At 41.0% G+C, this 20,449-nt stretch overlaps 1 protein-coding gene across 1 annotated transcript; it reads right to left on the bottom strand.

Annotated features, from left to right (window-relative positions):
• Positions 1-5,082: 5,082 nt before the first annotated feature.
• On the bottom strand, positions 5,083-15,566 carry LOC141265029 (mycolipanoate synthase-like). The gene is made up of 3 exons (XM_073677570.1): positions 15,280-15,566; positions 11,769-11,950; positions 5,083-10,628 (listed from the first exon to the last, which is right to left on the bottom strand). Exons 1-3 carry the CDS (start codon positions 15,515-15,517, stop codon positions 5,175-5,177), a joined length of 5,874 nt encoding a protein of 1,957 aa, XP_073533671.1. The 5' UTR covers positions 15,518-15,566; the 3' UTR covers positions 5,083-5,174.
• Positions 15,567-20,449: the final 4,883 nt, after the last annotated feature.

The raw sequence follows: 20,449 nt of genomic DNA, 5'->3' as shown, positions 1-20,449 counted from the left end.
TTTTATAATGGTGTCACTTTTGGGTATTTTCTGTCACAAAGACCCCTCAAAGTGACTTTAAATATGATGTGGTCCCTAAAAAAATGGTTTTGTAAATTTTGTTGGAAAAATGAGAAATCGCTTGTCAACTTTTAACTCTTATAGCTCCCCAATAAAAAAAAAATTTGGTTCCATAATTGTGCTGATGTAAAGTAGACATGTGGGAAATGTTATTTATTAACTATTTTGTGTGACATATCTCTCTGATTTAAGGGCATAAAAATTCAAATTTTGAAAATTGCAAAATTTTCTAAATTTTTGCCAAATTTCCATTTTTTTCACAAATAAACGCAAGTGATATCGAAGAAATGTTACCACTATCATGAAGTACAATATGTCACGAAAAACATTCTCAGAATCAGGGGGATCCGTTGAAGCGTTCAGAATTGTAAAAATTGGCCTTGTCATTAACGTGCAAACCACCTTGGGCTGTAAAGGGGTTAAGGACATAACAATTAAAAGTTTTAAATTTTTTACCACTATCATGAAGTACAATGTATCACAAAAAATATTATTAGAATCAACGGGATCCGTTGAAGGATTCCAGAGTTATTACCCATAAAGTGACACTGACCAGATTTGTAAAATTTGGCTTGGTCATTAAGGTGAAAACTGACATGGGGGATGAAGCGATTAAAATACTAATTTTTGGCAAAATTGTTAATAATCTTTGGGAGCAGATGAATTGGCGACCAATGCCAATCGCATGTCTGACCAGGAGAACCCTCTCCATTACATGCAGAGTCCACACTTTCCACGTGTGTGGATCCAAGGCAGTGCAGTAGAACAAGGAGAACATTTTTTGTAAATTATATAAACAAAATTTTCGAAATTCTCTAGTGCATTTTTAATTAACAAGATTTACATTTTTTGTCACGTGTGTTAGCACTACGGCTACAAAAAATAACAAAGTCAGCAATAATTACTGTATATATATACTGTACATACATACTGTACATACTGTATATATATAATATATAGTGTATATATAGTATATACACTGCTCAAAAAAATAAAGGGAACACTTAAACAACAGATTATAACTCCAAGTAAGTCAAACTTCTGTGAAATCAAACTGTCCACTTAGGAAGCAACACTGATTGACAATCAATTTCACATGCTGTTGTGCAAATGGAATAGACAATAGATGGAAATTATTGGTAATTATCAAGACACACTCAATAAAGGAGTGGTTCTGCAGGTGGGGAACACAGACCACATCTCAGTACCAATGCTTTCTGGCTGATGTTTTGGTCACTTTTTAATGTTGGTTGTGCTTTCACACTCGTGGTAGCATGAGATGGACTCTACAACCCACTGAAGTTGCTCAGGTAGCACAGCTCATCCAGGATGGCACATCAATGTGAGCTGTGGCAAGAAGGTTTGCTGTGTCTGTCAGCGTAGTGTCCAGAGGCTGGAGGCGCTATCAGGAGACAGGCCAGTACACCAGGAGATGTGGAGGGGGCCGTAGGAGGGCAACAACCCAGCAGCAGGACCACTACCTCCGCCTTTGTGCAAGGAGGAAGAGGAGGAGCACTGCCAGAGCCCTGCAAAATGACCTCCAGCAGGCCACAAATGTGCATATGTCTGCACAAACAGTTAGAAATCGACTCCATGAGGGTGGTATGAGGGCCCGACGTCCACAGATGGGGGTTGTGCTCACAGCCCAACACCGTGCAGGACGTTTGGCATTTGCCACGGAACAGCAGGATTGGCAAAGTCGCCACTGGTGCCCTGTGCTCTTCACAGATGAAAGTAGGTTCACACTGAGCACATGTGACACACTTGACAGAGTCTGGAGACGCCGTGGAGAGCGATCTGCTGCCTGCAACATCCTTCAGCATGACCGGTTTGGCAGTGGGTCAGTAATGGTGTGGGGTGGCATTTCTTTAGAGGGCCGCACAGCCCTCCATGTTCTCGACAGAGGTAGCCTGACTGCCATTAGGTACCGAGATGAGATCCTCAGACCCCTTGTGAGACCATATGCTGGTGCGGTTGGCCCTGGGTTCCTCCTAATGCAGGACAATGCCAGACCTCATGTTGCTGGAGCGTGTCAGCAGTTCCTGCAAGATGAAGGCATTGAAGCTATGGACTGGCCCGCCCGTTCCCCAGACCTGAATCCAATTGAGCACATCTGGGACATCATGTCTCGCTGCATCCACAAACGTCACGTTGCACCACAGACTGTCCAGGAGTGGGCGGATGCTTCAGTCCAGGTCTGGGAGGAGATCCCACAGGAGACCATCCGCAACCTCATCAGGAGCATGCCCAGGCGCTGTAGGGAGGTCATACAGGCACGTGGAGGCCACACACAATACTGAGCCTCATTCTGACTTATTTTAAGGACATTACATCAAAGTTGGATCAGCCTGTAGTGTGTTTTACCACTTTAATTTTGGGGGTGACTCCAAATCCAGGCCTCCATTGGTTAATAAATTTGATTTCCATTGATGATTTTTGTGTGATTTTGTTGTCAGCACATTCAACTTTGTACAGAACAAAGTATTCAATGAGAATATTTCATTCATTCAGATCTAGGATGTGTTATTTGAGTGTTCCCTTTATTTTTTTGAGCAGTGTATATAGTATAGTATACATACAGTATATACTGTGTATATATACTGTACATGATGCACTACATGTTTCATCTGTCACAGCATCAACCTGATGAATATCAGCAAACAGACTTGCACTGTCTCAACAGCCAGGTTAAGTCATACCTGCACTGTGTCCTTTCTATGGCAGATACCCTAAGCTCATGGACATCTGGCTCAGTAGATTGGACAAGTGGCAAGAACTGTCTCAGTTAATTAGGGGTGTAACATCAAGTTCAGCCTCCAGTATACTATCAGAGAGGAGCTTTAGCGCAGCCTGTGGCTTTGTCAAACCCAAGTGGCCAGGTTCTCCACTGCAAGCATGGAAAATTTTACATTTGTCAAAATAAATCAGGCATAGATCAGGGCTGACTTTCATTCACCCACGGCTGATTATTTTTATTATTATTTATTATTATATCGCCATTTTTTCCTTGGCACTTTACATGTGAAAAGGGTTGGCTGATGCCAATGATTCGATCAGCTGTCCCTTCTGCCTACCTGACTGTCCATTGTCTGTCTTCTACAAAGTTCTGCTGCCACCATTGCTGATGACCCATGCTCAGTCAAACATCTTCTCCTTGTCAATCATGTCATCTTTACTGTAATACTGTTGTTGGCACGGCCAATGCCGTCCCACACCTCCTTTCCTGCCTTATCCTATTTTTATACAGTGCACCTTCTGCCACTGCCACTGCAGAACCACACTAGCCACACATCTGCTGGCTGCTCACTATGTTGTATAGTTGTAGTGTACTGAAGCTGGGAAGTGTACACTAGGTACACAATTTAGGCATAGTTATTAATGTGGAACTGTCTCTCATAAAACAAATAGCTGTCATTATTAACTATTCAGCTATGCACCTAAGGAAAATTTTGGTTGTTGGTGTTACACCTGAGAAGTGCACATCTTTATAACCTAGCTGCCTGTAATGCCTTATATGCAGGCCACCCGGACAAAGCAATATACCTCCTCCAATTAGTCTAAAATGCTGCAGCAATTTAAATCACCAATAAACTTTGACATGTCCCCTTAATCCAAACTGTTCCGACACTGCATTTGCATTTTCTGCCTGTGAATGGAAAATACATTTTAAAATTTGCTTGATGATCTTTAATCCCTTAATCAACTTTTTTCAGACGTCATCAATTTCTAAATGAGTTAATTTGTTTTCAAATGAAATGGAAAAATGTCTCATGTTCAACTTCTGATCTGTTTTTTCTGTCCTGTTGTGAAATCTTTTTTGGAATTAGAGTTGTAGATCTAAAAGAAGTAATTTATTTTTATGCTGATATTAAAGACTTTTTTATTCAGTCCTAAAAATAAATAAACAAATTAAAGGTATATTTATTGTGAATTAATGTTATCACACAATCAAACTGCAAAATTTCAAGTAGAGGAATAGTTTTATTAAGCAGATTATAAATACAATACTTGCGGTTTATTTCAAATATTATTTATTATCACAGTACAAGAAGAATATTCATATTTAAGTCTAATTATAGATGTTCATATTGCTTACAAATTTTAAATAGTATATCAAAATACTCATCTATATAGGGAAAAAACATTGCTGCATATTGCTGATTAATTATCCAGAAAATTAATCAGACTTATAGAACTTTTCATATAGACTCATACATTCATGTGCCAAAGATGGAAAATGGAATATGTTACAGTATATACACATTTAGCCACATTTTGAAAACTATATAGAGGAGATCAAAACACCATGAACATTTACTTTGATAAAATTGCTGAAAAAAATCAGTGCCTGCAGGTTTAAAGCTGAAAAATAAGAATTGATCAATATACTAACATTACTGACTGCTTTGGTCTTTTGTGTGCGCTTGTTATACAGCAGTGACAACAGCAGTATCAAAGTAAGATTACTATGGACAGAATGTGGCCCCAGCTCTAGCTATGGCTCAGAATAAGAAAGACAAGTGTATTAAGGAGTTTGTTTGTAATAGTATATAAAATATACTGAAATGTTGACAAAATTATCAGAATATAAATAAAAAGTTGCCTTGATAATTTAACGTAAAATCAGTGTATTGCTGTATATTAATAAAAGTGCACAAGATGCTGTAAAGCAAAGTACTTCAAATAGTCTTTTCAAGCAGAGGTATATCCAGGCACGACACCTTCAAACACTATTTGCAGTCATTAGGTCAGTATATCAGTGTTTATGCTCCTTGATCCATTTGGTGGTGCATATAGCCAAGTCCATATAAGCAATCACTCAATAAGAAAAATGAAAGGCAGCACACACCGAATCATAAATAAAAGTCCTTTATTCCTGTGCAAGGGACTTCATAGCGTGCGGCAGGTATTGGGAGGAGCAGACAAGGGAGCAGCGCACAGGACTACGGACGTTTCGCACCTTCCGATACCTGCCGCACGCTATGAAGTCCCCTGCACGGGAATAAAGGACTTTTTATTTATGATTCGGTGAGTGCTGACTTTCATTTTTCTTATTGAGTGATTGAAAAGTGCTTGAAATAATTTAGTTCTGTTGTTGCCAACTTGTTTCCATATCACAGATAAGTTTCCTCTATCAATTCACCATTTAGCTCTTTTTCATCACAAGTGGTTTCTTTAACCATTGACACCAAACTGGAGACTTGTGTGCTGGGATCGAGTAGCTTCACCAGCGGTATATTTACATTCTTCTCTTTAAAGATACGGCTTTGTAATGTCATGGCTGACATTGAGTCAATCCCCAGAGAACTGAGAAGAGTACTGCTACTGATATCACTTGAGCTGACTCCCGTGAGCTCCGTAAGTACTAAGAGAATATAATCTTCACAAGTTTCTCTATTACCACCACCAGGTTGTTTTTCTGTTGGTGTTTGCTCCCAACTCTTCATCTCTTCCACCACCACATTATAGAACCGCTTCTTCAATCCTGGAATATTTGAGATCAAGTTTTCATACATGGTTTTGAAGTTAAATTTGACAATTGCTTGAATTGAATTATTTATTTGAAGACATTTCTTCAGATACTTGTGAATTTCCTCAGTATTTAAAAGGAGTATTCCTTTTGCTTCTAAGAGTTTATGAATTTGGTGCTGATTGAGTAAAACTCCAAGGTTGAGGCCACCCCAACAGATCGATTGTCCACAAAGACCCTTATTTCTTCTGTATAGGCAGAACATGTCTAGAAAAGAGTTGGCAGCTGCATAATTTGCTTGGCCTGAATTTCCAACAAATGAAGCAACAGATGAAAAGCACACGAAGTAGTCAAGTGTCATGTCTGACGTGACAAGGTGGAGATTCACTGCTCCATCTACTTTTGGGCTGAGAACTTTCTCAAAGTGGAGCAAATTTAGGTTCTGCAGAATTCCATCGTGAAAAACCACAGCACTATGGAAAACGCCCTTTACTGGGATATTTGGAAATATTTTTTTCATTAATTCCATGGCTTTTTTTACTTCAGGGTAGAAGGAAATGTTACATTGTATGGCAACTATCTTGGCAGCTTCCTTTAGATTCTGAACCGCATTTAATTGTTGTTCCATTTCTGGGGTTGGCTTTCTTCTAGATAAAATTGCTATATGGCTACCACCATTGTTCACAATGAATTTCACGGTTTCAAGTCCAAGACCAGTCAGACCACCTGTGACAACGTAAACCGCGTTATCTTTGAAAAGCACTGGATCAGGTGCTGACATTGGTATCTTTGCGATAGTACTGGTTAGCTCAATTACAGGTAAGGACTGGGTTACAAAGTAGCTGGTTTCTTTACTATCCAAGCCAGGTTCATGTTGAACCAAAACTTTTGGAATGATAATGTTGGTTTCAGAAGATATAGAATAAAGCCACTTGTGCAGTTCCTTTGGATTCTGGTGTAAATATGCCTTCTGGAAAGGAGCAGAAATATCAAGTAAGTGAATGTGAAAGTCTTGATTGCTGCTAAGAATTAGATAGTGCCAGTTTTTTGCATTTTTATGATCAGATAAAAAAACCAAATCTTTAAGAAGTGGTAATGTATTAAGCATTTCTATAGTGACAGCACTAGCCATAGGAAGAATGACCATTGAAGTGCGCTGCTTATCAACCACACTGCTTCCATCAGTTATCACAGTTTCCCATCCAGATTCCTTTGCTGTCTTGGACAAAACTGTGCACAAAACTGACTTTGCATCAGATGTTAAAATAACAAGTTTAGGCTTATTCTTTGCACGTGGTAGTTGATTGTGCAGAATTTCCCAGGCCAAGATAAAGAATGAGATACAAGGTGCATTTTTTATCAGTGGTGCTTTTTTGACCAAGTAGCAAACATTTTCTGGAAGAATGACATTAGAGGTTGCAGTTATCGGATAGCATGCCACAACTCTATCACCAACGTGAATTTTCTTAACAGCTTTGCCAACAGCAGTAACAACCCCTGCAAAATCCAGAGCAACAAGCTCATGCTTATCACTAGACAAAGAGTTCCAGTACAGAGTATTCCCATATTTCCAGCTTGAAAGACTAACAGGAAAATAATCATTTGTGTGGGTGCAAATTTGATCAACACGAATCCTTAAATCTTGGCTTTTAAGCACAGAAACATTTAAATTAGTTTGTTCAGCAGAAATTTTAGTTACTGTATAAGGCTCTGAAGTATAAAGAGTAAAACTATCAGATTTTATTTCTTGTGTTCTCCGTTCAGTGATGGTGGGAGTAATTTCACTTGTATAAATAGAGCCCTCCTTAATCCAGATCTCTGAATGTTCCTCTGGATTGTAATGAAGAAGAACTTGGACTAATGCTGCAACATCTTGGGAACTGGAGGAGCTAATATCGATCAGCTGAAATGTTATGTCAGGTATTTCTATCATACATGCTCTCGTCATTCCGACTAAAGCAAATCCAGGGTTAATGTGATCCACAGTATTGTCCACAGTTCTAAATGTCACTATCCGGATTGAAGGCTTGGGGGTCTTTTTTCTTATTGTTAAAATCAGCTGTTGATAGACTTCACAGCATTTCGCTAGATATTGTGTAAGATTATTTGGAATATCTTTAGTTAATTCTTGGATTCCCCACATAAACACAACATCTTCGCATTCACTATTAAGAAGCTTATGTACTTGAATATCCGAATTCCAACTGTTGAAAGGAATGTAGGTCACCTCTTTCTGAATGTAGTCTGATAACTTTTCACCTATTCCAACTTTGTCAGAATAAATCAACAGCTTTGGCTCATTTTCTGATCTCTGACTGGATTGTAAACTCTTTGTCCAGTTTACTTGGAAAAAAGTATTTTCTATATTATTTGCAGTTTGTTTTACAAATGTCAGCTGAGCAATTTTTATTTCTACTAAAATGGAGCCATTGATATCTGCAAAACATCCACATAGTTCAATGTACTTCTCTGTTGTTTTTATCATTTTCATATAAATAATCATTTCTTCTTGAAGAGGCTGTAGCATCATTAAACTTCCTATGGATGATGGGAAGAGTGCTGATTCTTTCATTCTTGTTCCCATACAAACCACCATTTGAAGGAAGCAGTCTAAAATGACTGGATGTATGTGGTACTCGTACATTGTTTCCCTTACTTCTTCACTCACTTTTATTCTGGCAATTCCTTCATTAAGATCTTTTCCATAATGTACATCACCCAGCTGTTTGTAAGTCTCCCCATACTCAAATCCAACTGCAGAGAGTTGATCATATACTGTTTCTGCTTTGAAAATCGAAGTACATCTCTTGAAGATATGTTCAGCTGAGATTTTTTTGTCTTTGTTTAGTTTATAGTTACGTTTTTGTATTTTCCCACTTGCAAAAACATGTGATGTTAGAACTTCAAAAAGCATTAATTTCTCTTCTTGGTGTAGCTTGACTTTTAGGTCCACAGAGTCTTGGTGGAGAACACAGGGACTGGAAAATGTTGCACTGACTTCCAAAGAACTTAACGGCAATTTAGGTTTAAAGCTGGTAGCCGCAGCTGCCAATCCAAGTTCTACGTAGAATGCACCTGGAATAAGGGCAGATCCTCCATGTTTATGTTCATAGACATATGGTGTATTGACTTTAGAAACCTTGCAGTGGAAGTCAGACAAATCTTCACTCAAGCTATGGATTAATGGATGATTTGGACTTGATGATGTTTGGTTCCCTTGTCTAATTTTTTCATATTTAATATCTTGCTTGATACAATCAAATTGATATCTTGGAATTGTTGACGGTGAAGATTTATAGGCACCGAATACATTGCTCCAGTCAGGATTGTATCCTTGAGTAAAAAGTGACATCAGCATGGAAAAGACAGCTTCATATTCTTTTTGGGGCTGTATAGCAGGTAATACTGTTGTTTTTGCTCCTAAAGTTTCAATGATGTTCCTTTGTAGTGCTCTCCGGGGACCTATTTCAATGATCAATGGGTTTTCTTTATCTCTTGCTGAAGCTTCTACAGCTTGTTGAAAGGCAACTGGTTCACGAATATTTTTAGCCAAGTAATCACTAGTGGTGAAATCTCCTTTGGATGCTAGTTTACCTGTCACTGTAGAGAAAATATCAACTTCCATGCTATTTTCTTGCAAATCATGCAGCGTCTCTTTTACTTCATGTAATATAGGGTCCATCATTGGGCTGTGGTATGCTGCAGGAACATTAAGCTTTACGAGAAATATATTCTTTTCACTGTAATTTTTGGTCAGCTCCCCATGAAGGTGTTCTAATGAGTAAGTATCGCCTGACAATGTGCATGAAGTAGGACTGTTGAAAGCAGCAATGCAAACTTTTTCTTTGTATGACTGAATTATTTTTGATAATTTGGTCACAAGCAGATTGCCAACTACCAGCATACTGCCCCCGGTAGCTTTGCATTGCAGCATGCTTCTGTAATAAATGACTTTTACAGCATCTTCAAGTGAAAGAAGTCCAGAACAATGAGCTGCTGCAACTTCTCCAACTGATTGTCCAACAATTCCATCTGGCCTCACCCCCCAATGTGTCAGAAGAGCCACTAATGACACCTGAATTGTAAAGAGCAGCAACTGGGCCACATCCGGCCTTGAGAAATCATCAAACTCCATCTCTAACAACTGCAGCACAGAAATGGAGGTATAAGCTTGGATCAACTTATCGATTGCCACACATTTTGCTCTAAACACTGGCTCATGTTCAAGTAGCATCTTACACATTCCTTTATAAAGGACTCCATTTCCACAGAATATGAACACAATATGATGGCTGGATTTAACCATAGGAGCCAATTTGCTCACCGTTTGTAGTTGGTGGTGTAAATGAGTTACAGAAGAGGCGAGAAATGCTGTTCTGTATTTGTAATTTAGGTGACTTCTCCTGCAAGCTGCTGTGTAGACCAGGTTCTCCAGGGATAATTTTGTGTTGCTTAACACTCGTTTTGTGTCTTCAATACAGAGGAGAAGGGAATTGATGGAAGCTGCCGATAATATAAATAATTCTACTGATCTTTTCGAATGATACTTAGGGTATTCTTGATTATCTTGCTTTACAACAACATGAACATTAGTTCCGCCAAACCCAAAACAATTTATTCCTGCCATTCTTCCAAATTTGATGTCCTCTTGCCATTTTTCAGGACTGGTTGGAATTTCTAGATTGGATTTCTCTATGATTTTGTTCCCATTTTTTTTAGAATAGTGTAAAGATGGAGGAATAATTTCATGATGCATCATGAGAAGAACTTTAATCAACCCAGCAGCCCCAGCAGCAGATTCAGTGTGACCGATATTTCCTTTAACTGATCCAATCTTCAGGGGCTTCATTCCATTACAGCGTTTTTTCCCAATGATATTTCCTAAGCTTGTAGCTTCTATTGGGTCACCAGTTGGTGTCCCAGTACCATGAGCTTCAACATACTGCACAGAACATGGATCTGTCCTACTATAGATCTGCTGTAATAGATGTTCCTGCTGATGTTGAGATGGTCGTGTGATTGGTGATACAGAGTGTCCATCTTGGTTTACTGAACTTGCAGTTATAAGTCCCCAGATTTTGCAGTATTCTTCTTTAGCCTGAAAAAAAAAGTTAAAAAATGTTAAACAGAATTCCCACAGGAAAATGGAAGTAGGCAGCAGAATAACAACCTTCACACTAAAATTTAAATGGGTTATCTATTTTTCTATGGGACTAAACAATTGGTCGGTAGTTGCTAATTACATGCTTGTTCTGCCATATGCTGATCTCTCTTGTATAAGAGCGGTCACAGACTGTTCCTGGTGGCGATTTTCCCACTTTCTGTGATGTCATGTTGACAGAGCAGTGCCTTCTCTTCCACTCTGCTCTATCAATGACACATCAGTGCTGATGTCATACTGATTGACAGCTGGCTCCCTACTACCTAACTGAGCGCAGGTGCACTAAGCTAGTGTGATTCATGTTTTACGAGCTAGCGCATGAGCAGTGCAAATAACTGTGCAAGTGACTCTGATTTCCAGCACCTTCACTGGGTATAAGTGTCACTAGCAGACCTATCAAACTACACTGCTCATGCAATGCAAATCACAGAAACTCAGTGTGCCTGTGCGGAGTTAGGTAGCAGGGAGCTGGCTGCCAAAAAACATGACGTTGGCAATGACACACCATCGACAGAGCAGAGCAGATGCGAAGGAACTGCTCTGTCAACGTCACATCACAGAAAGTAGGAAAATCGCTGCCAGGAGTGGTTTGTGACTGCTTTCAGCCAGGAGAGAATAGCAAGTACCTACCGATAAGTGCTTAGTCCCATAGAAGAAAGAAAAAAGTTCCCCCTTTTAAACTTGGGAAAAGGAAAAGTCTCACTGACGTATTGGTCACTTTGGAGAATAGTGGATAGTAGATGAAGCATAGGCAATGAGCAAGAGGAAGATTGCAATTAAAGTGAGGAGAAAAAAACAACTAAAAATGAATGATACCTCTAGAAATGAAAGAAAAGATTTACGGTACACAGATCTGACCTAGTGACTAAGCCTCACACAATGTCATGATGACATGGGTCTAAGGAAGTGACAGATTTTGCTAGAAGATACCTAATTAAAGGATGTTGGCCAAAGAAGTGAAGCCCAGCTGAAACAGATGGGAAATGACATCGGAACTAGATGTCTTGGATATTTTTGCTCATTTCTAATAATATCAAAGAGATGGTAGAAAACATTGAGACTGTAAACATTTCATACCTTTTTTAAAGGTTTTAGAAGAACAATGCCACATCCTTCTCCTCTTCCATATCCATCAGCTTGATTGGAGAAAGGTTTACTTATACCATCTACAGAAAGCATTTTTGCTTTGCAAAGGGCAACAAAGATGCGAGGTTCGAGGATGCAGCTGACTCCGCCACATATGGCCATCTGACAATCACCTTAAATATACAGAAATAAATATAGATTTCAACACAAATTAAACAGAAGCGTACATACACACATGGTCAAAATTGTTGGTACCCCTCGTTTAATGAAAGAAAAACCCACAATGGTCACAGAAGTAACTTGAATCTGACAAAAGTAATAATAAATTAAAAATCTATGAAAATGAACAAATGAAAGTCAGACATTGCTTTTCTGCTTCTACAGAATTAAAAAAAATTAAACTCATGAAATAGGCCTGGACAGAAATGATGGTTCTTCTTAACTTAATATTTTTTTGAACAACCTTTTGTGGCAATCACTGCAATCAAACGATTCCTGTAACTGTCAATGAGACTTCTGCACCTCTCGACAGGTATTTTGGCCCACTCCTCATGAGCAAACTGCTCCAGTTGTCTCGTGTTTGAGGGTTGCCTTTTCCAGATAGCATGTTTCAGCGCTTTCCAAAGATGCTCAATAGGATTTAGGTTAGGGCTCATAGAAGGCCACTTCAGAATAGTCCAATGTTTTCCTCTTAGCCATTCTTGGGTATTTATAGCTTTGTGTTTTGGGTCATTATCCTGTTGGAAGACCCATGACCTGTGACTGAGACCAAGCTTTCTGACTCTGGGCAGCACATTTCTCTCTAGAATCCCTTGATAGTCTTGAGATTTCATTGTACCCTGCACAGATTCAAGACACCCTGTGCCACATGCAGCAAAGCAGCCCCAGAACATAACAGAGCTTCCTCCATGTTTCACAGTAGGGACAGTGTTCTTTTCTTGATATGCTTAATTTTTCCGTCTGTCAACATAGAGCTGATGTGCCTTGCCAAAAACTTCCATTTTTGTCTCATCTGTCCATAGGACATTCTCCCAGAAGCTTTGTGGCTTGTCAACATGTAGTTTGGCAAATTCCAGTCTGGCTTTTTTATGATTTTTTTTCAACAATGGTGCTCTACTTGGTCGTCTCCCATGAAGTCCACTGTGGATCAAACAACGCCGGATGATGCGATCTGACACTGATGTTCCTTGAGCTTGAAGTTCACCTTTAATCTCTTTAGAAGTTTTACTGGGCTCTTTTGTTACCATTCGTATTATCCGTCTCTTTGATTTGTCATCAATTTTCCTCCTGCGGCCAAGTCCAGGGAGGTTGGCTACAGTCCCATGGATCTTAAATTTCTGAATAATATGTGCAACTGTAGTCACAGGAACATCAAGCTGCTTGGAGATGGTCTTATAACCTTTACCTTTAACATGCTTGTCTGTAATTTTCTTTCTAATCTCCTGAGACAACTCTTTCCTTTGCTTTCTCTGGTCCATGTTGAGTGTGGTACGCACCATGTCATCAAACAGCACAGTGAGTATCTGTAGCCCTATATACAGGACCACTGACTGATTACAAGATTGTAGACACCTGTGATGCTAATTAGTGGACACAACTTGATTTACCATGTCCCTTTTGTCAAATTATTTTCAGGGGTACCATCATTTCTGTCCAGGCCTATTTCATGAGTTTAATTTTTTTTAAATTCTGTGGAAGCAGGGTTGAAAAGCAATGTCTGACTTTCATTTCTTCATTTTCATAGATTTTTAATTTATTATTACTTTTGTCAGAGTCAAGTTATTTCTGTGACCATTGTGGGTTTTTCTTTCATTAAACGAGGGGTACCAACAATTTTGACCATGTGTGTATGTACAATACTGTTCGCTATCTGTATTGAACACTGACTTTATGGTCGACTAGAGATGTTTTTTGACCTCCAAGATTAGTTGTTAGTTCACTGTAGGAGCCCTGATTGATAATCCTCTCAAGATTCAGGACTGTTCCATCTGGACTCCACATTTAGATTAGACTGTCATTGTGGCTCTTTATGAGCTAGCGCATGAGCAGTGCAAAGGAATAACATTGTGACATAACGATGATGCGGTGCTTAGACCGTGCCAAAGGTGCCTTGCAGGACCTTTCACGACATTATGACGTGTGTAATGAGATGATGATGTGTGTCACAATGTCATGACGTTGCAGGGCCTCGTCAGTGTGAAAGATGCCAAGAGCTGAAGAAAGACAAAAAAGATGACAGATGGGACAAAAGGAGACCACTGGAGCAGCAATAAAGGACACAATAAGGCTGAATGAGTATCATTGTTTTTTTAACCCCTTTTATTAGACTGAATTTGATTTTTTTTTTAGGATAATTTTATTCAATCCAACTCAAACAGATTCACTCATCTCCATCCATCAGATCACCGTTCACAGGTTGCTCAGGCATCAGATGATTATTATGTGCTGAGAACTGTCATCAAAGGTGCAACACATGAACATGATCTTATTTCTTGCATGTGTACCATCTTAGACCTCAGTTCACATTGCTTGGTTTTTTGTCTTGTTTGCATTCTGTGCAAATTAGGGGTGTGGCATCCCCCTTGTTGAGCTGGTCAGTATATATGTAGCTTACCACGGGCTTGGGTGGTCTGATATTGGGACCCGGTTCTATTTGTCTACCCTTTTATATGCATTACTTCAACTCTGATATACAGTAAGGTTTTTAATATAGACAGTGTAGGACCATCCCAATTAGGGTCACCTAGTCGCTGGTGTGACGGCTTGTATACTTTTTTTGATCAAAAATAGTTCACTAAGTACCCTATATTTCATATGCAACTTTGCTTTACATTTATATATAATGATGGTAGGGATGTGATATATTTTTTGTCTTTTGTAGGTTTTGTATCTTTTTGCTAGTGTGAACATGCTCTTATTTCTTGCATGTGTACCATCTTAGACCTCAGTTCACATTGCTTGTTTTTTTGTCTTGTTTGCATTCTGTGCAAATTAGGGGTGTGGCATCCCCCTTGTTGAGCTGGTCAGTATATATGTAGCTTACCACGGGCTTGGGTGGTCTGATATTGGGACCCGGTTCTATTTGTCTACCCTTTTATATGCATTACTTCAACTTTGATATACAGTAAGGTTTTTAATATAGACAGTGTGGGACCGTCCCAATTAGGGTCACCTTGTCGCTGGTCGGACGGCTTGTATACTTTTTTTGATCAAAAATTGTTCACTAAGTACCCTATATTTCATATACAACTTTGCTTTACATTTATATATAATGATGGTAGGGATGTGATATATTTTTTGTCTTTTGTAGGTTTTGTATCTTTTTGCTAGTGTGAACATGCTCTTATTTCTTGCATATGTACCATCTTAGACCTCAGTTCACATTGCTTGGTGACATGAAGAAAGGAAGTTGTAAAGCTTTTAAACATTTGTAATACTTTATGTAAAGAACAAACAAAGAACAACATATCTATCAAGTCTTGGTCTATTTAATTGTTTTTACCTTGTCTGATGGCTTGGCATGCATAATGTAAAGCAACTAAGGAAGAAGAGCAGGCAGTGTCAATTGATAGGGATGGTCCCGTCAGATTAAAGCAGTATGATATCCTGTTTGCAGCGATGCTCGTTGCTGTCCCAGTGCCATTAAAATGATTAATGTTATCTGGAGAATTATTATACACACTGACAGCATCTCTGTTCATAAGACCTGTATACAATAATACATTATTCTGTGTTAACATCGTCTTAATTTATTTTCTTATTATTCTGTACATAGTGGATTAATAATAATGTAATGATAACATTACTACAACATTTATAAAGAGCATAATGAAAAAGTAAAATGCAAAACATTCTAATTGACAAAGTGCAATGTAATTAGTGGAGGGCAGAGCAAACAGTAATGATTGTGATGATGACATGTAGAATAGCTGTATTGACATAGGAAAGTGGAAATCATTTGATTTTGTTTAATCACGCAGGGTAAAAAGATGCCCACAGTCCCTGAATCAAAGCATAAAGGAGTTTCCTGGTTTTGGAATACCCATCTCCCATTTGAAGTTTGTACTGAACTGTACTCACCCTCCTCAGGTCCAGTGCCGAGTCTCCGCCTCTGTTCCTATTGTCGGTTATTGTCTGCAGCACCTTCGTCACGTTAACAGCACTGCAGCCAATTATTGAGTTTATCAGCTTGGAAGTTAAATTAATTAGATTTAAACCGTTTTGAGGAGAACAAACATGGCTAACATATAGCCTCCAAAAAACAACAAAATTGTATTATTGATAATATTAAAAAGCGGGAACAAACAAATAACCCAAGTGTGAACAGATCAAGTACACTCATGAATCACCAAACCACCCCCCCTCAAAAAAGGGTGTGTATAGGGTAGTGAATAGGGTCCAAGTTAGGGGTTGTGTCAATAACACCCAAGCCCTCAGGATTCCCCACCATTTGTACGTAAGGCCACCACCCTACTACCTCCTATATATAGCCAGAAAAATTGAGATTTAAACGGAGTCCCATATGATGTTGGTTCATATCTCTCAGTGTACCGAGCTAATTAAGTGACAAAAGTGCATAAAGTAATACAGTGCATATAAAAACTGAAAAGACAAGTTTCCCACTAGGCTCTTATGATAGAGACTAGACACAGTATAAATATCTTGACTAACAGGACCCTAAGTCAAAGAACCTATATGCTGATAACCAGCCTTGCAGTGGAGGTTGGCACCCTAGTTAAAGCAGGCGATATGGCACCCACGCTCCACGGCGGCTTTCCCTGACTTGCCCTGGTTAGACCTAGGACTATATCGTTTGTTGCATAACAGTCATATGCAGACAATGAATATACGGCATAACAATAATAATGCATTAAATGGAAACTTATCTTGATATGAATATACACTGTGTGCAGAATTATTAGGCAAATGAGTATTTTGATCACATGATACTTTTTATACATGTTGTCCTACTCCAAGCTGCATAGGCTTGAGAGCCAACTACCAATTAAGTAAATCTGGTGATGTGCATCTCTGTAATAAGGAGGGGTGTTGACTAATGACATCAACACCCTATATAAGGTGTGCTTAATTATTAGGCAACTTCCTTTCCTTTGGCAAAATGGGTCAGAAGAGAGATTTGACGGGCTCTGAAAAGTCCAAAATTGTGAGATGTCTTTCAGAGGGATGCAGCAGTCTTGAAATTTCCAAACTTTTCAAGCGTGATCACCGAACAATCAAGTGTTTTATAGCAAATAGCCAACAGGGTCGCAAGAAGCGTGTTGGCCAAAAAAGGCGCAAAATAACTGCCCATGAATTGAGGAAAATCAAGTGTGAAGCTGCCAAGATGCCATTCGCCACCAGTTTTGCCATATTTCAGGGCTGCAACGTTACTGGAGTATCAAAAAGCACAAGGTGTGCGATACTCAGGGACATGGCCAAGGTAAGGAAGGCTGAAAAACGACCACCTTTGAACAAGAAACATAAGATAAAACGTCAAGAATGGGTCAAGAAATATCTTAAGACTGATTTTTCAAAGGTTTTATGGACTGATGAAATGAGAGTGACTCTTGATAGGCCAGATGGATGGGCCAGAGGCTGGATCAGTAAAGGGCAGAGGGCTCCACTCCGACTCAGACGCCAGCAAGGTGGAGGTGGGGTACTGGTATGGGCTGGTATCATCAAAGATGAACTTGCGGGACCTTTTCGGGTTGAGGATGGAGTGAAGCTCAACTCCCAGACCTACGGCCAGTTTCTGGAAGACAACTTCTTCAAGCAGTGGTACAGGGAGAAGTCGGTATTGTTCAAGAAAAACATGATTTTCATGCAGGACAATGCTCCATCACATGCACCCAACTAGTGTTGAGCCACCCCCGTAGTGTTCGAGTTCGGTTCGGTTCGTCGAACACCCGTGTGTTCGCCGAACTGTTCGTCGAACTGTTCGTCGAACACCTTCGAACACCGTTAAAACCAATGGCAGGCAAACAAAAACACATAGAAACACATAGAAAACACCTTCAAAGGTGTCCAAAAGCTGACAAACTGCTCAGAAGACACAACTAACACATGGAAAAGTGACAAGTACATATAGTCATGCGAAAAGAAAAGAGGTGGAGGAGTAAAAGGAGGGGGAGACACAGATATAGGCATGTCATGCCCTTCTAAAATCCAAAAAGTGAGAAGCCGAGACGGCCAGTCCGCTCCTGCCCGTGCCACCTCCGTGTCGCCGGGTTTGTGCCAGAGCCGCGGTGAACCCTGACGGCCAGCCCCCCTCTCCCAATACTGGTGCCTGTCCGCTGGTGGGTCGAGAGAGCCCCCCTGTGGTGGAGGCAGCTCTAAGCTTTTTAATTTAAATTGTCCCTCTAATTTGAATGAATACACTTTAAATCCATTTACAAGGATCTATTGGAGGGCAAGTCTCATGCCAGCAGCCGCGTAATTCCAGCTCCAGTAGCGTCCACTAAAGCTGCTGCAGTTAAAAAGCTTTTATAAGGATCGAGCTCGGCTGTCCACCGCAAGGCATCCTAGTGCCAGTCCCAGCCCCTATGCCTTGGGGTGCCTCCTGATGCTCTTCACTAAGTATCCCGTGGTCCCGAAGCATTTCCTTTGAAAAAATTAAGTGTCCAAACTACAGGTGGTGTAGCTTGCTTAACAGCCGGGATAATCCGCTGACTAGCAGACACTGCTACTAGGCACAAAGTATTTCCTGGGCTAGATGCAGTTAAAAATTTGTAAGTAGATACTCTCGTTGGATGCTGAGAAAGCATTCCATAGAGTCTCCTGGCACGCCATATATGATTCTCTTAAAAAGCTTGGGGTAGGGGTCTAGGGGACCCTTTTATAGCCAAAATCACGGCCCTGTATCACAATACGTCACCTAGGCTGAAGATAAATGGAACTGTAGCACCGAGGGCTCGGTTGCTACAGACGTATTGCACCTCACCCAGAGGTGTGATATCTCACTCTCAGATAAGGATGGAGTGTGGATCAGGACCCGACACCTGCATGCATTACACCACATTGCCGTGGGGCAGGGCGACCAATATGCCCCTGAGATGGGCACGACAGTCCCTGTCCCTGGCTGGAGTGGGGGGAGGGAACACTGAGGAAGGGGAACCCTGCAGTGCAGGAGCAGGGAGGAAGCAGTTCCTGGGTGCATTGAGAAGGGAGTATAAAAGGTGGGCACCATCTTAGTTCAGTGCAGAGAAGTCTGAGCAGAAGTGGCAGGGAGCAGGGGCTCTGCATGAGCTCTGCTCCGGAGGCGGGCCTAGTAACAGAGGCCCAGGCCTGCAAGAGGGAGAAGGAAGGAAGAGGAGCGGAGAAGGCTCCAGGAACGAGGAATGAAGGGATCCCAGGGGTGCGGACGGGCGAGTCGCCACCGCACGCCCGAATCCACCTGCGTGGAGGGGTCAGGCCAAAGGGGGAGACCGGTCCCCGAACTAGTGGAGGCAGGAAACGACCCTCAGCTAGAAACCGGAGGCTCTGACATTTTATGTGGCGCAGCCCCTTGCTCCACCCGCTAGGAAGGCACCACATAGGGTCAGGGAAACTGGCGCCAAGTTTACCAAGAGGAGGCCCGAGGCAGCCGGACAGAAGTGTTGGTAAGAAAGGCCAGACAAAGGACACACAAAGGGGGTCCTGTGAAGCGCTCCAAAGTTATCTGGGAGTTGTCTGAGCCCCTCACCTGGTGAGCACAGTACGACGTGGGCAGCCGTTACCTGCAGACGTGGTCTGGATAATAAGAACTGTGAGTAAAGGCCCTGAACTGCATCACTGACTCCGTGTCGTTACTGCTGCTGCCCTGCACCATCACCCCCATCCTCCGCATACACTGCCCTGAGGCTATACTCCTCCCGTGGGGAGTTATGCTACGCTCTGCTGCACCCACAACACCAGCCTTAGCGGTCTGCCCTGTAGCGGCGGTTCACTCTGACCGCAATCCACGGGTGGCGTAGTCGGACATTTAAACATCAAAACCACATAAATAGTTCCGCCACTGGTTTGACCGCCCTGAGCCACGGAACCGGATCGCCGCCACGAAGACTACAACCACCAGCATCCACCAAAAAGGGTCCGGCTCCGGGTGTCCCAAGGCCCAGGGGGTGCGTCAGAACATTTTCATCACCTTTCACAATCACCAATGGGACAAGGCAGGGATGTCCTCTGTCCCCTCTCTTATACATCCTAGTGACGGAGCACCTGCTCTCATCAATTCGCCATAACCCCAATATTAGGTGGATTGAGGTGGGAGGCACCGAGTACAAGTGCTCTCTATTTGCTGATGATGTCCTAGTATATATCACTCAATCACATATATCCATCCCTGCTGTTATGGCTGAAATAGATCACTTTGTTACATGGTAAAATTTTAAAATCAATGCAGCGAAGTCTGAGGCCCTCGATGTCTCCCTCCCTAAATCCATATAGGATTCCATCCAGTCCAACTTTCCCTTTGCCTGGCCCTCACAGGGTATCAAATACTTAGGAATTCCTATTCATAGAGACCTCTCCCATCTATGTTATCTTAATTTTGGGCCCTTTATTGAACAATTCCATACAGACCACGGTTGGCAAGTTAGAACTGTAAGATTCACTACGTGAACCACTGGTGTTTTGTGGAAAAGCACATGTACACCGCGTTCCAAATTATTATGCAAAAAGTGTTTAGGAGTGAT

This window comes from Phyllobates terribilis, unplaced genomic scaffold (assembly GCF_046119375.1).
Source record: "Phyllobates terribilis strain yellow unplaced genomic scaffold, ASM4611937v1 Scaffold_4__5_contigs__length_816908805, whole genome shotgun sequence".
Classification (NCBI taxonomy): domain Eukaryota; kingdom Metazoa; phylum Chordata; class Amphibia; order Anura; family Dendrobatidae; genus Phyllobates; species Phyllobates terribilis.
Note: the sequence above shows the minus strand (reverse complement) of the source record. Positions and strands in the feature narration are given on the sequence as shown.